A 12,817-nucleotide genomic window follows, 5' to 3' on the forward strand; every position below is an offset into this window, starting at 1 on the left:
AAACCGGTCTATAGTGACGCCTCTAGCACAGTTCTGTTATAAGCTGTTTTATTATGTCTAATTACTCTATACTGTCCTATTCAGCAGTGGTATCATTTAACATATTACTCTGCTATAATTTGTGTGGTAAATTTCTAATCTTTCATATTTTTTATTTCACTTAGTGTGAAAGGGAAAGGCTTGTCATAGCAATGCAAAGCTTGGCATTACACCGCATTTTTGTAAATCTAACATTAATTTCATCATTGATTATTGGCAATGACTTATTGACTGTAGCTTCTGTTTAAGCTCTGGATTTCATGAGGAACTTCTCTCCTTTCTGAGCCCTCAGGACCAAGAGATATGGAGATGATGACATCCAGTGGATGTTGTGGATCACTGCATGTGGACTTCTACCTGTAATTCCATGAAAACCTCTTCATTGCAGCTGTGAGATACAGAAGTCATGAATTTGAAATATACACTTTGATGATCAATATTCAACATTATTTGATTGAGTAGAGGACTATTCTTGCTTAATAGGTTGTAAATCTGTTATAATTATTATGTAAAACACAGTACATAACATGTTATGGTCAATTACAATTGGACCATTTATTCACAGTAACATACCAAGCGGGTAAGCGGGTAAGTGTCTTCCCTACATGACATGCACTTCAGAGAGAGAGGCCTGCTCTCTCTCTCTCTCTCTCTCTGCCGGTCCTCCTTTTATCTCACCCTGCAGGCCTGGAGCCCACTGCTTTATCACGGCAGTGCAGGAGGGTGTTAGTCTCATAAAGACCAGGATCCTCTGAATGCAGCCAGTGTCTGACCAGGTAACTTTGAACTACAGAGAACTCTTCCTCTGAATGGTGTCCACAGCATCGTTAGACCATCAGGGAACAAACAAGCCTTACCGTTTTACTGTGAAAGGGAGCTGGTGAACAAGGCAATTTGTGGGAAACATGCTGAATTTGATTACTCACAGCTATTTTCTCTGGAATTCGGCTCCTTTTTAGATTTGTGACACTTGATTGTGTACATGTGGCACCACACAATACATTTCTGCTAGTCAAAATTGATGGATTTGGTTATATCTTGGCAATGACAGTGAAATTATATGTTTTTGAGAAATGGTAAAGAGAGAGCGAGAGACTGCATGCAAAGAGGCCAGCAGTGCTTATGCGCAGTGTGTGTCTGCTCCCCCTGCTCTGGCTGTGTGGGATAATAAGGTGGTTTGTTTTTTCTCAGAGCTCCCACATGAGGGCTGGGCCTGGTTGGCTAAGGGGGACGGGCTGCTTTCCTACAGGATAAGTAGAGAGAAAGAGAGAAAGAGGAGTGGCAGAGAGGGAGGGTTGAGAGATGGCCCGGAGTGGCCTCTACCCGCCCCTATAGTACAGGAACCTCCTCTGTCGATTTATAGGTCTTCCATGCACACATAAACACACATAGATAGTCACACAGAGACAGCAGGGGCCTCTCAGACAAAGGCAGGATGTGACATCACTCACAGGAAGAGAAGCCAAACAACTTTTTTTCTTCTACTTTTTTGTCTGCGCTGCTATGTCGCTGGCTGCTCAGTGAAGTTGGAGCCTCAAGGAAGGAGTATCCATAGGAACCGGAGAGGGACAGATCTGCCTGGATCGTTGTCCACATGCCAAGTCGTCCACATTGGGAGCCCAGCCAGGTACTATGGGGAAACTTCTCCCCTTTCTTTCTGTCTATGTTGATCTCTTTTTATCTCTCTCACTCTTTCACTTTGATGCATATAACTGGATCTAACTGTATTTGTTCTATTGCATTAGCTACTCTTTTCTCTCCCACATATTTGTGTAGAATCTTGAAAGAGCTGTTGTTATTCTCCAATGTCAGAAGGAAATTCCATGGAAACTCAGTAAAGTATGCAGTGTGCACAGTGGGTCTGGTCCGCCATCCCCCGTACGTGATCAGACATGCACCAGTCTGTAACTGGAGAGGCATGTGGAGACTGAGAAGCAGTGAAGTCATCAAACGAAGTAACCAATCCCTAGGCCTGTATAGAAATGTATTCTCTGTGCACTGTGACTGTTAAATACAGTAGTACTCTGAGGTTTACGGTCCATGACTGTTATTCACATGTCTGACCTAAAAGTTAGATACCATAACTAATGGAGTGTAGTAGCCATCACCAAATCAGCCAACTATCCAGTTGTGGACCAGCACTTATTTTCTGGTCATTCTCAAATGAACTACAAACTCAGTGCTTTCCCAATGGTGAATACCTGTATTATCTCCAATAGATATTCTCCCGTAGAGCTAATAGATGTAAAGTTCTGAGGAAGAGGAGGATCCTGTTCACACTACACATACTGTGTAACAAACACCATGCATATGTGGAGGAAGCCGTCAAGAAGATGGATGACATTCTCCTTCTGACCTAATCCTGGATCAGCACTCCTACTCTGAGACGCTTTATGAATTCAGGCCACGAGGAGTCAGAGAGGAAGCTCTTTGTCAAAGTTCTGTTAAAGTCTAACGCCACGATCAGACCGACAACGTCATTGCATCAATCCTGCGTAATCAATTCTGCAGTCAAACATTTTAGTGGATATGAATGCAACAAAAGTTCAACATTCACCTTTTGCTTACTAGTTCTGTCAAGTTGACGCATACAATTTTATGCATACCTTGGATAAATCCAATGTATACATCACACAGAACGCACTGCAACTGCCTCTGCAACTCAATGCTGCAAGGCAAACTGAGCTTTCCATTGGAAATGAATGTACTTCTGGTGTACCAAAACGCAATGACGCTGTTGGTCTAATCGAGGCGTAAGAGCAAAACTACAGTAAAACTACACTAAACCAAGTGGAATGCAACATTTCTACTTGGACTCATTCTGCATGACTCTGTAGATTTCAGACTCAGAGCACACGAATAAGCTTGACTTATATAGGAAGAGAAACGTGTTCCCAGTTTAACCACACAAGTTGCACCATAACAAAACCAGGAAGTGTTGAGAGCAGCTGTGGGAAACGGAACGTGGGACACAAATGCGGATACAGTCACATACAGTGGGGAAAAAAAGTATTTAGTCAGCCACCAATTGTGCAAGTTCTCCCACTTAAAAAGATGAGAGAGGCCTGTAATTTTCATGATAGGTACACGTCAACTATGACAGACAAAATGAGAAATAAAAATCCAGAAAATCACATTGTAGGATTTTTTATGAATTTATTTGCAAATTATGGTGGAAAATAAGTATTTGGTCAATAACAAAAGTTTCTCAATACTTTGTTATATACCCTTTGTTGGCAATGACACAGGTCAAACGTTTTCTGTAAGTCTTCACAAGGTTTTCACACACTGTTGCTGGTATTTTGGCCCATTCCTCCATGCAGATCTCCTCTAGAGCAGTGATGTTTTGGGGCTGTCGCTGGGTAACACAGACTTTCAATTCCCTCCAAAGATTTTCTATGGGGTTGAGATCTGGAGACTGGCTAGGCCACTCCAGGACCTTGAAATGCTTCTTACGAAGTCACTCCTTCGTTGCCCGGGCGGTGTGTTTGGGATCATTGTCATGCTGAAAGACCCAGCCACGTTTCATCTTCAATGCCCTTGCTGATGGAAGGAGGTTTTCACTCAAAATCTCACGATACATGGCCCCATTCATTCTTTCCTTTACACGGATCAGTTGTCCTGGTCCCTTTGCAGAAAAACAGTCCCAAAGCATGAAGTTTCCACCCCCATGCTTCACAGTAGGTATGGTGTTCTTTGGATGCAACTCAGCATTCTTTGTCCTCCAAACACGATGAGTTGAGTTTTTACCAAAAAGTTCTATTTTGGTTTCATCTGACCATATGACATTCTCCCAATCCTCTTCTGGATCATCCAAATGCACTCTAGCAAACTTCAGACGGGCCTGGAAATGTACTGGCTTAAGCAGGGGGACACGTCTGGCAATGCAGGATTTGAGTCCCTGGCGGCGTAGTGTGTTACTGATGGTAAGCTTTGTTACTTTGGTCCCAGCTCTCTGCAGGTCATTCACTAGGTCCCCCCGTGTGGTTCTGGGATTTTTGCACACCGTTCTTGTGATCATTTTGACCTCACGGGGTGAGATCTTGCGTGGAGCCCCAGATCGAGGGAGATTATCAGTGGTCTTGTATGTCTTCCATTTCCTAATAATTGCTCCCACAGTTGATTTCTTCAAATCAAGCTGCTTACCTATTGCAGATTCAGTCTTCCCAGCCTGGTGCAGGTCTACAATTTTGTTTCTGGTGTCCCTTGACAGCTCTATGGTCTTGACCATAGTGGAGTTTGGAGTGTGACTGTTTGAGGTTGTGGACAGGTGTCTTTTATACTGATAACAAGTTCAAACAGGTGCCATTAATACAGGTAACGAGTGGAGGACAGAGGAGCCTCTTAAAGAAGAAGTTACAGGTCTGTGAGAGCCAGAAATCTTGCTTGTTTGTAGGTGACCAAATACTTATTTTCCACCATAATTTGCAAATAAATTCATTAAAAATCCTACAATGTGATTTTCTGGATTTTTTTTTCTCAATTTGTCTGTCATAGTTGACGTGTACCTATGATGAAAATGACAGGCCTCTCTCATCTTTTTAAGTGGGAGAACTTGCACAATTGGTGGCTGACTAAATACTTTTTTTCCCCACTGTATAGTCATAAAGGCACCAGAAAGTGTAATTTAGAATGAAAGAAGAAGCTATTTTAGAAGAAGCTTCAGAAGTATTTTAGAACATCATACGGTTTCTAATTTATTCAGTCTATAATATTTTGCAACAATACCTGCATGACTTATTGAGAGCTGTAAAGTTTGCCTTGACTTTTCAGAGCTCTCCACATTAAACTCATGGAAAGTCAGTATAGTAAAGAAACTCAGTAAAGTTCAGATCCTTCTAAACCATGGAGCTGAGTAGCTACTAAACCTGCCCTGCACTGAACTCCATCTATAATTCGGAAAGGCAGAGCTGCGGTATTTTGCTTGGGAGTTCTCAGTAAGATCTGATCCACCATCAGTTCTTCTCTTCTCTCTGGTGCGCTTGACTTGATTGATATTCCAGTTGTTGTGATGACTCATCCCTCTAAATGACTCCCCCTACCCCCTTCATCTCCTTTTTTCATACTGATATTCTGATACTGATAATCATTTGTTATTAACCTTTATGATTAAAAAAACAATTTAGTCTAATAGATTTTGTCCCTCTGCAACATTCACTGTGTGAAAGGAAAATGTCAAACCCATTCAGGCTGTTTGACCCTTAATCAGTCCAGGACACTGCAAAGTTATCTCCCCATTATCTGCCAGATGGTTAATAGCTAATAATGACTGGATGTATGATGCTATTACAGTATTTATCTGCTTTGTTCCTGTCCATCCCTACAGCAGAGTAGATTTCTCCATCTCCGTCAATGTTGTATCAGGTCAATGGCAAAGGTGTTAGACAACTCATGGTGCTGTAGTTGAACTTGAGGCAGTGTACTAAAGTGGATTTTCTCCAATGGAGTTGTATGACCAGTGAGAGGTAGTGTTCTGCATAGTTAATGTTGAGCATGTGGATGGCTGCTTTTGGTGGAAAGTTCAAGAAGTTACATCTAAATGTCTAAAGATGACATAAAGAACCCTTTCACAACGCTTTCACAACGCTACCCAAAATGTCTTAATGAAGTGCAGCATTCTCTTAATTTACACAATTACCTTTGGCTATCCCCTCTGATCTGATTTCAGTATTAGATCACACTGGACCTATTTCAAGGACCAGATGGTTGTTAGTCTTGTAACATTCAACGCATAGTGGCCACCAGAAAATAGTGGCCACCAGAAATGAATTCCGCAAATGGATTCTTCTTACCTGATATTTGGGGTCATATTTTTCTATTCCGAGCAGTTTCACAATCACAACATGCTTTGCTCATCAAGTCCTTCAAGCTATTCCCTTTGTAAACAAGCTTACAGTATTGTTTATACTTTGCTGTTTTCATTTCCTGATTTCTATCACGTTGCCTGATTCTGATCTATTAAACACTTTGTTTGCAGGCATGATAGCATTGTGAACGCGCCTCTCTAACCTCTCATGACCTATTTTGTTTTCTCTATGTCTCAGAGAAGGGGTCCCTCCATTCTCAATCATCCCCAATGTAGAGGTCACTGCCCTCTGAATAAGAACAACTCCTCAGAGACCTGCAACCTGAACAAACGTATGTTTTTTAAACCTGTCCAATCCATGCTCAGGAATCCCCTACCCAACACACACACTAACAATTAGGCCCACGCCTCACCATAGAGTCCACCATTAAGACAATGGCGCTCTGTCTTGGACAAGTCTTCAGCAAAGACAAAACGTTTAGGCCTCGGAAGCGCTTTGAGCCTGGGACCCAGCGCTTTGAGCTGTACAAGAAGGCCCAGGCCTCTCTGAAGTCAGGCCTGGACCTGAGGAAAGTGGTCCAGCTTCCCGAAGGAGAGAACATCAACGACTGGATCGCTGTGCACGTGGTGGACTTCTTCAACCGGATCAACCTGATCTACGGCACGGTCAGCGAGTTCTGCACCGAGCGCACCTGCCCCATCATGTCGGGGGGCCTGCGCTACGAGTACCGGTGGCAGGATGGGGACGACTACAAGAAGCCCACCAAGCTGCCCGCCTTGAAATACATGAACCTTCTGATGGACTGGATAGAGACAAACATCAACAATGAGGACATCTTCCCCACGAGAGTAGGTGTGTAAGGCAGTGGTTCCCAACTAGGATAGTGAATACATCTGTGATGTTGCTTCATGCTCCACTCTCTCTGACAGTGTCTTTAATGGATCTAGAAAGGTTCAAGGAAAGGTTAATTAGATAGGTTGATTATACAATGAGGGTGAGGTGGAGCTAAGCTCCCCTGAATGAGACATGAGCTCCTCTAAAGGCAACAAAAGTCCAACTTTCTAAGTCTCTAAATATTTATAATTTGACCAAGACATGTCGACAACAAGATGCATCAATCTCACTGGAGAAAGCATCCGAGTGAGCAAAACTGCACCCCTCTGTCTCAGTATGTGTAGCCCATGTATCTGATGCTGTCTGGCCAAAAAGAGTATGACATGCCATACATGATGCTTTCTCCGGTGAGATAGATTCAGCCACTTGCGAATTGAAGGAACATTTTGAAAAATTATTTCATAAAAATAGAAATAAAATATTGTTCACATTTTTGGGGAAGCATGGCTTCCCTTGTCATCCATGAATGCACACCACTATAGTAGGCCTAATGACGATCGACAAATGCCATTACATTTATGTGTTTGTAACAGATGTCTCTTTCCATTTATCAAATGGCAAGTGTACAGTGTGCACTGTTTGGATGCTGGAATTATTTTGGAGTGGACAAATGTCTGCAGCCGCAGTTAGCCTACTTCTTGAAGTGATTTGTTTGACAATCAGATGAAAACATCATCACTGGTTGTGTTCATGCCACATTAAAATGTAATACATTTTTTACTGTTAAATGACATCTTTATTGTTAGGCCCATAAAAACATTCCCAAGTGAGGCTCCCCCGAATGTCACGGCATAATTTGCACTCTGAAGAAGAAGAAATTGAATGGGGTACTCTGAGTCTATTGTTAATTATCAAAGGGTTGTTATCAAGCTCTGTTTGAGGAGGGAGATTATGTGCATGCATAATCTATCAAATTAACATGTAATTGCGTTGTGGGCTGCAGAGAGACATTTTACAGTATGTGATTTTCCTACAGTATAGGATACTGATGTCCAGTGTGGTTTGAATGATATTCAATGGCAACTGATGTGATAGCTTAAATGCTAAGTGAAATTCATTCTGATAGTTACAAATTGATTTTCATTACTGCATCCAGGGATGGTCTCTAAAATGAATCTAAGGGGGTGGCAGACTTCCTCACTGACAGTTCTATCCTCTTTGGCCCCAGGTGTTCCTTTCCCTAAGAACTTCCAGCAGGTGTGTAAGAAGATCCTGAGCCGTCTCTTCCGGGTCTTTGTACACGTCTACATCCACCACTTTGACAGCATCTGCAGTATGGGCGCTGAGGCCCACATCAATACCTGCTACAAACACTACTATTATTTCATCTCCGAGTTCAGCCTCATCGAGCACTCTGAACTGGAGCCCCTGGTGAGAAAGGAGGTGTGGGGGTGAATGGATGGAACTGGGGCCAGAGAGAGGAGGGGTGGGTTGGGGGGTGGGGGGGGGGGGGGGGTTGGTGGGGGGCTAGAGAGAGGGATTTGGGGATAATAGCAGGTTTGGTCTGCATTCCACATGGCACCCTATTTCCTATACAGTGTGTTTCTTTTGATCAGCGCCCTCTGAGCCCTGGTCAAAAGTAGTGCACTAAATATGGAATAGGGTGGCATTTGGGACGTATCCTTAGATAGAGCTTGGGTGGGAGGTTTCCATTTCTATGTCCTGTATGTTCATATTTAGGACAGGGGTAGGGGGGTGTCTGGGTATTCATTTATGAGGGAATATCCTTCACATTGCAATTATTCAGACTTGCTAGTTTTGCCATAACCAAATTAGGGAGGAGCTTATATTTTCCCTCATAAAACAGAGGCAGTGTATTGTCCGCGTTATTTCACACCACAACAGAACATGTTGTTTTGAGTGTCTGCGCAAACCACATAAGCTGGGTGATTATACAGAATCAACTCTGGGCATAGAGCATATTACTAAATCACAGTCTAGTATAAGATAATTATACGATAGCTGTGTCTTTCATTTTCTCTTTGGCACAGTCATTGGAATTAATGATGCACTACTTATTTCCCCAGTTTGCATCATAAAAGAAACTTGTTAAACTCTTTGTAAAAAATCTGGTTTGGTTTATATAACCATCATAAGTGAAATTGCAGTCTAGCCAGCCATAAGTGAGAATCATGTCACTTTCAAGTTGTTTTCTGTAGTACAGAGAGCTTCATTACATTTTAACAGATGGAGGTATGAGCTCCGAGGTACAATAAAAGGCCTCTGTTATCATCAACTGCCTGGTACTTCTCCCCCGGTGAATAAGTAATGATACTATGAAAACAACACAATCTGTGGGGAAATAATCCTTGTTAACATAAGATGGTGTAATAGACTGAGCGTTTAGCTTTTCTGCTTTTGGATGACTAGAGGTAAGATGGAAACAGCCGAGTGATTTCTCATCAGATGATGACTTTATTGTAGCCTATCTGTTCGAAAATATTTGTTGCCTCATACAGCGTGCCAGTAGGTGTGTGGTACTGTCTGTTACTATAAATTAAGCCTGGGCCATCTACTGGACATTTGTCAATATCATATGAATTGCCTGTCTCTCCTCTTTTTTCTTTGCCCCCAGAGAGCAATGACAGAGAAGATATGTAACTAAACCATTTGGACAATGGAGTTTACATCATTTCAACATTCCCTGAGGCCATCAAGAGACCCACTGCTTAAATACCATTCCAAACACTCAAACCAAAGGACAGTTGAATGGATTTTGAGTGGATTTGAAGAACTAAAGTGTTATCCATCCCAAGCATTAGAACGTTTGTTCACATTTTCAGTCAATAGGCTATATGTTTTAGGAAAAAGGACTGTTCTGCTTCCTAGATTTTGTGCTGTGACATTGTGCAGCACTCCAGTATTTAGTGTTTTATTTTTATAACTATTCTAGCTCTGTTTTATTAAGCATGAATATGTTTTTCTTGTGCATGTTCTTGACATCATTTACTTCAGAAATGTGTTTGCTGTTTCGAGGTGTTTGAGCCATTTTGTGATGGACAGAAGGTGACATCACAAGACCTCTCTCCAGTGTTTTGCATTTTGTGACAAATATGTGTCCAATGTGTCCCAGCCAGAGGCAACAGAGTTATGGACTTTGAAAAACAGACATTTTGTGAGGTGTCTGGGTAAGTACAGGGTGACAACTGAAAGCAATTCCACTGAATTACTGACTTCATTTTAATTTAACAAAACTAGTTAAACCGGGATTACTCTGTGAGACTAATCTGATTGAGATGTGTAACAGATTTAATTGCCAAGTATTACGACAAGTAAGGTCACCCACTACAAGTAGTGTTTTGTTGCATGCCCTGTTATTATTATCATTGTATTATTAAGAGAATGTTTTAGCTGTGATCAAACTAAATATCAGACATAGGATATTTTAATTTAGATGGTGACCAATTAAAACCTGCCTTATTGCTTTTGTAAAAGCTTAAAGTAACTGTCCAGTGTTTCCAGATTTCTCTGAAATATGACCTATAATTAATTACAATATGAGTGAAATAGCTTTCCTTCCAAAAAATGGTAATTAAGTATGTTAAAAAGCAGCTTTTCTGTGTTGCAATAGTGTGGGCGTACCCCAACAACAGAATGGTGTGGGTGTATAGCGGTCATTAGAAATATTAGTTTGAGGTGTTTTTTTAATTATTATTTTTAATTCCCTTGCCACAAATACGAGTATAGGATGAGTCAACAACATTGGGTATGAGTTAACAGAATATATGAACAGAATTTTCACTGGACAGTTACTTTAAACAACTTTGCGATTCTCTCTGTCTGTTTATCTAGTGTGTGTGTGTGTGTGTGTGTGTGTGTGTGTGTGTGTGTGTGTGTGTGTGTGTGTGTGTGTGTGTGTGTGTGTGTGTGTGTGTGTGTGTGTGTGTGTGTTTCTGTGTGTGTGTGGCCACTGTAGGTAATAAAATGTTAGAGTTCTGAAGGCCTTTTTTGAGATAAACACATCAAATTTGGCACAGAGGTAGATTTATGTAGCCTAAAAATATTTAGATATGGAATCACAACGTATTTGTGGTGGCCATCTTAAAAATGGCCACTGTCTGTAATACAATGTTGGAGTTCTGAAGGCCTTTTTTTAGGTAAACGCACCAAATTTAGCACAGAGGTAGATTAATGTACCCTGAAAAGATTTGAGTATGGAACCACCACAGATTTGACCCATGGGGGCCTTGGCAGTCATCTTATGAAATGTCCACAGACGGTAATACAATTTACAGTTCAGAAGGCCTATCTTGAGATTAACACACCAAATTTGGCACAGAGGTATATTTATGTACCCTGAAAAGATTCAGATAAGGAGCCACCCCAGATTTTGCCCCTAGGGGGCGTGGCAGACATTTTTCAAAATGCATGCCGACTTTTGGAATTCCGAAAGACTGTTTTAAGATAAAGGCTCCAAATTTGGCACAGAGGTAGATTTATGTAGCCAGAAAATATGTATATATGGAGCCACTACAGACATTTTACTAAAAGGCTGCAGACTGTACCACTATTTTACAAACCATTAATCTACAAAAAGTAATCGCCTATACTTCTTTGATTTTTAAAAGTCATATTTCTGGCCTATACTTCTCGCTCTGGATCTCCTGAAAACCAAAAGGTTTAACAGAAACACTTATAGGATGAGTATAGCAGAGGCTAGTTAAAATGTTCTAGTGATGAGGTAGCCTTGACTGTGACTTGAACCACCCTCGGCCAAAGACAGAATATTTTTTTGGTGAAATGGTTAAGATGTTTGGTTCCGGAGCGGGAGTCTGGGGTTCACAACCTACCAGTTACATGAGCATGTAAAGAAATGGCTACTAAAGCTACTTTGCAATGCCCATATCAGGATAAATTTTTATTTTTTATTTTTTTTTATTTCACCTTTATTTAACCAGGTAAGCCAGTTGAGAACAGGTTCTCATTTACAACTGCGACCTGGCCAAGATAAAGCAAAGTAGTGCAATAAAAACAACACAGAGTTACATATGGGGTAAAAAAAACATAAAGTCAGAAATACAACAGAAAATATATATACAGTGTGTGCAAATGTAGCAAGTTATGGAGGTAAGGCAATAAATAGGCTATAGTGCAGAATAATTACAATAGTATTAACACTGGAATGCTAGATGTGCAAGAGATGATGTGCAAATAGAGATACTGGGGTGCAAAAGAGCAAAATAAATAACAATATAGGGATGAGGTAGTTGGGTGGGCTAAATTTCAGATGGGCTGTGTACAGGTGCAGTGATCGGTAAGGTGCTCTGACAACTGATGCTTAAAGTTATTGAGGGAGATAAGAGTCTCCAGCTTCAGAGATTTTTGCAATTCGTTCCAGTCATTGGCAGCAGAGAACTGGAAGGAATGGCGGCCAAAGGAGGTGTTGGCTTTGGGAATGACCAGTGAGATATACCTGCTGGAGCGCAGACTATGGGTGGGTGCTGCTATGGTGACCAATGAGCTAAGATAAGGCGGGGATTTGCCTAGCAGTGATTTATAGATGGCCTGGAGCCAGTGGGTCTGACGACGAACATGTAGTGAGGACCAGCCAACAAGAGCGTACAGGTCACAGTGGTGGGTAGTGTATGGGGCTTTGGAGACAAAACGGATGGCACTGTGATAGACTACATCCAATTTGCTGAGTAGAGTGTTGGAGGCTATTTTGTAAATGACATCGCGAAGTCAAGGATCGGTAGGATAGTCAGTTTTACGAGGGCATGTTTGGCAGCATGAGTGAAGGAGGCTTTGTTGCGAAATAGGAAGCCGATTCTAGATTTAACTTTGGATTGGAGATTCTTTATGTGAGTCTGGAAGTTGAGTTTACAGTCTAACCAGACACCTAGATATTTGTAGTTGTCCACATACTCTAGGTCAGACCCGTCGAGAGTGGTGATTCTAGTCGGGTGGGCGGGTGCTAGCAGCGTTCGATTGAAAAGCATGCATTTAGTTTTACTAGTGTTTAAGAGCAGTTGAAGGCTACTGAAGGATTGTTGTATGGCATTGAAGCTCGTTTGGAGGTTTGTTAACACAGTGTCCAATGAAGGGCCAGATGTATACAAAATGGTGTCGTCTGCGTA

At 41.6% G+C, this 12,817-nt stretch overlaps 1 protein-coding gene across 1 annotated transcript; it reads left to right on the forward strand.

Moving 5' to 3' along the window:
• Window positions 1-1,285: 1,285 nt before the first annotated feature.
• Window positions 1,286-10,246, forward strand: LOC121533731 (MOB kinase activator 3C). The gene is made up of 4 exons (XM_041839917.1): window positions 1,286-1,666; window positions 6,084-6,698; window positions 7,909-8,111; window positions 9,316-10,246. Exons 2-4 carry the CDS (start codon window positions 6,281-6,283, stop codon window positions 9,343-9,345), a joined length of 651 nt encoding a protein of 216 aa, XP_041695851.1. The 5' UTR covers window positions 1,286-1,666; window positions 6,084-6,280; the 3' UTR covers window positions 9,346-10,246.
• The last annotated feature ends 2,571 nt before the right edge of the window (window positions 10,247-12,817 follow it).

This window comes from Coregonus clupeaformis, chromosome 20 (assembly GCF_020615455.1).
Source record: "Coregonus clupeaformis isolate EN_2021a chromosome 20, ASM2061545v1, whole genome shotgun sequence".
NCBI classification, from domain to species: Eukaryota; Metazoa; Chordata; class Actinopteri; order Salmoniformes; family Salmonidae; genus Coregonus; species Coregonus clupeaformis.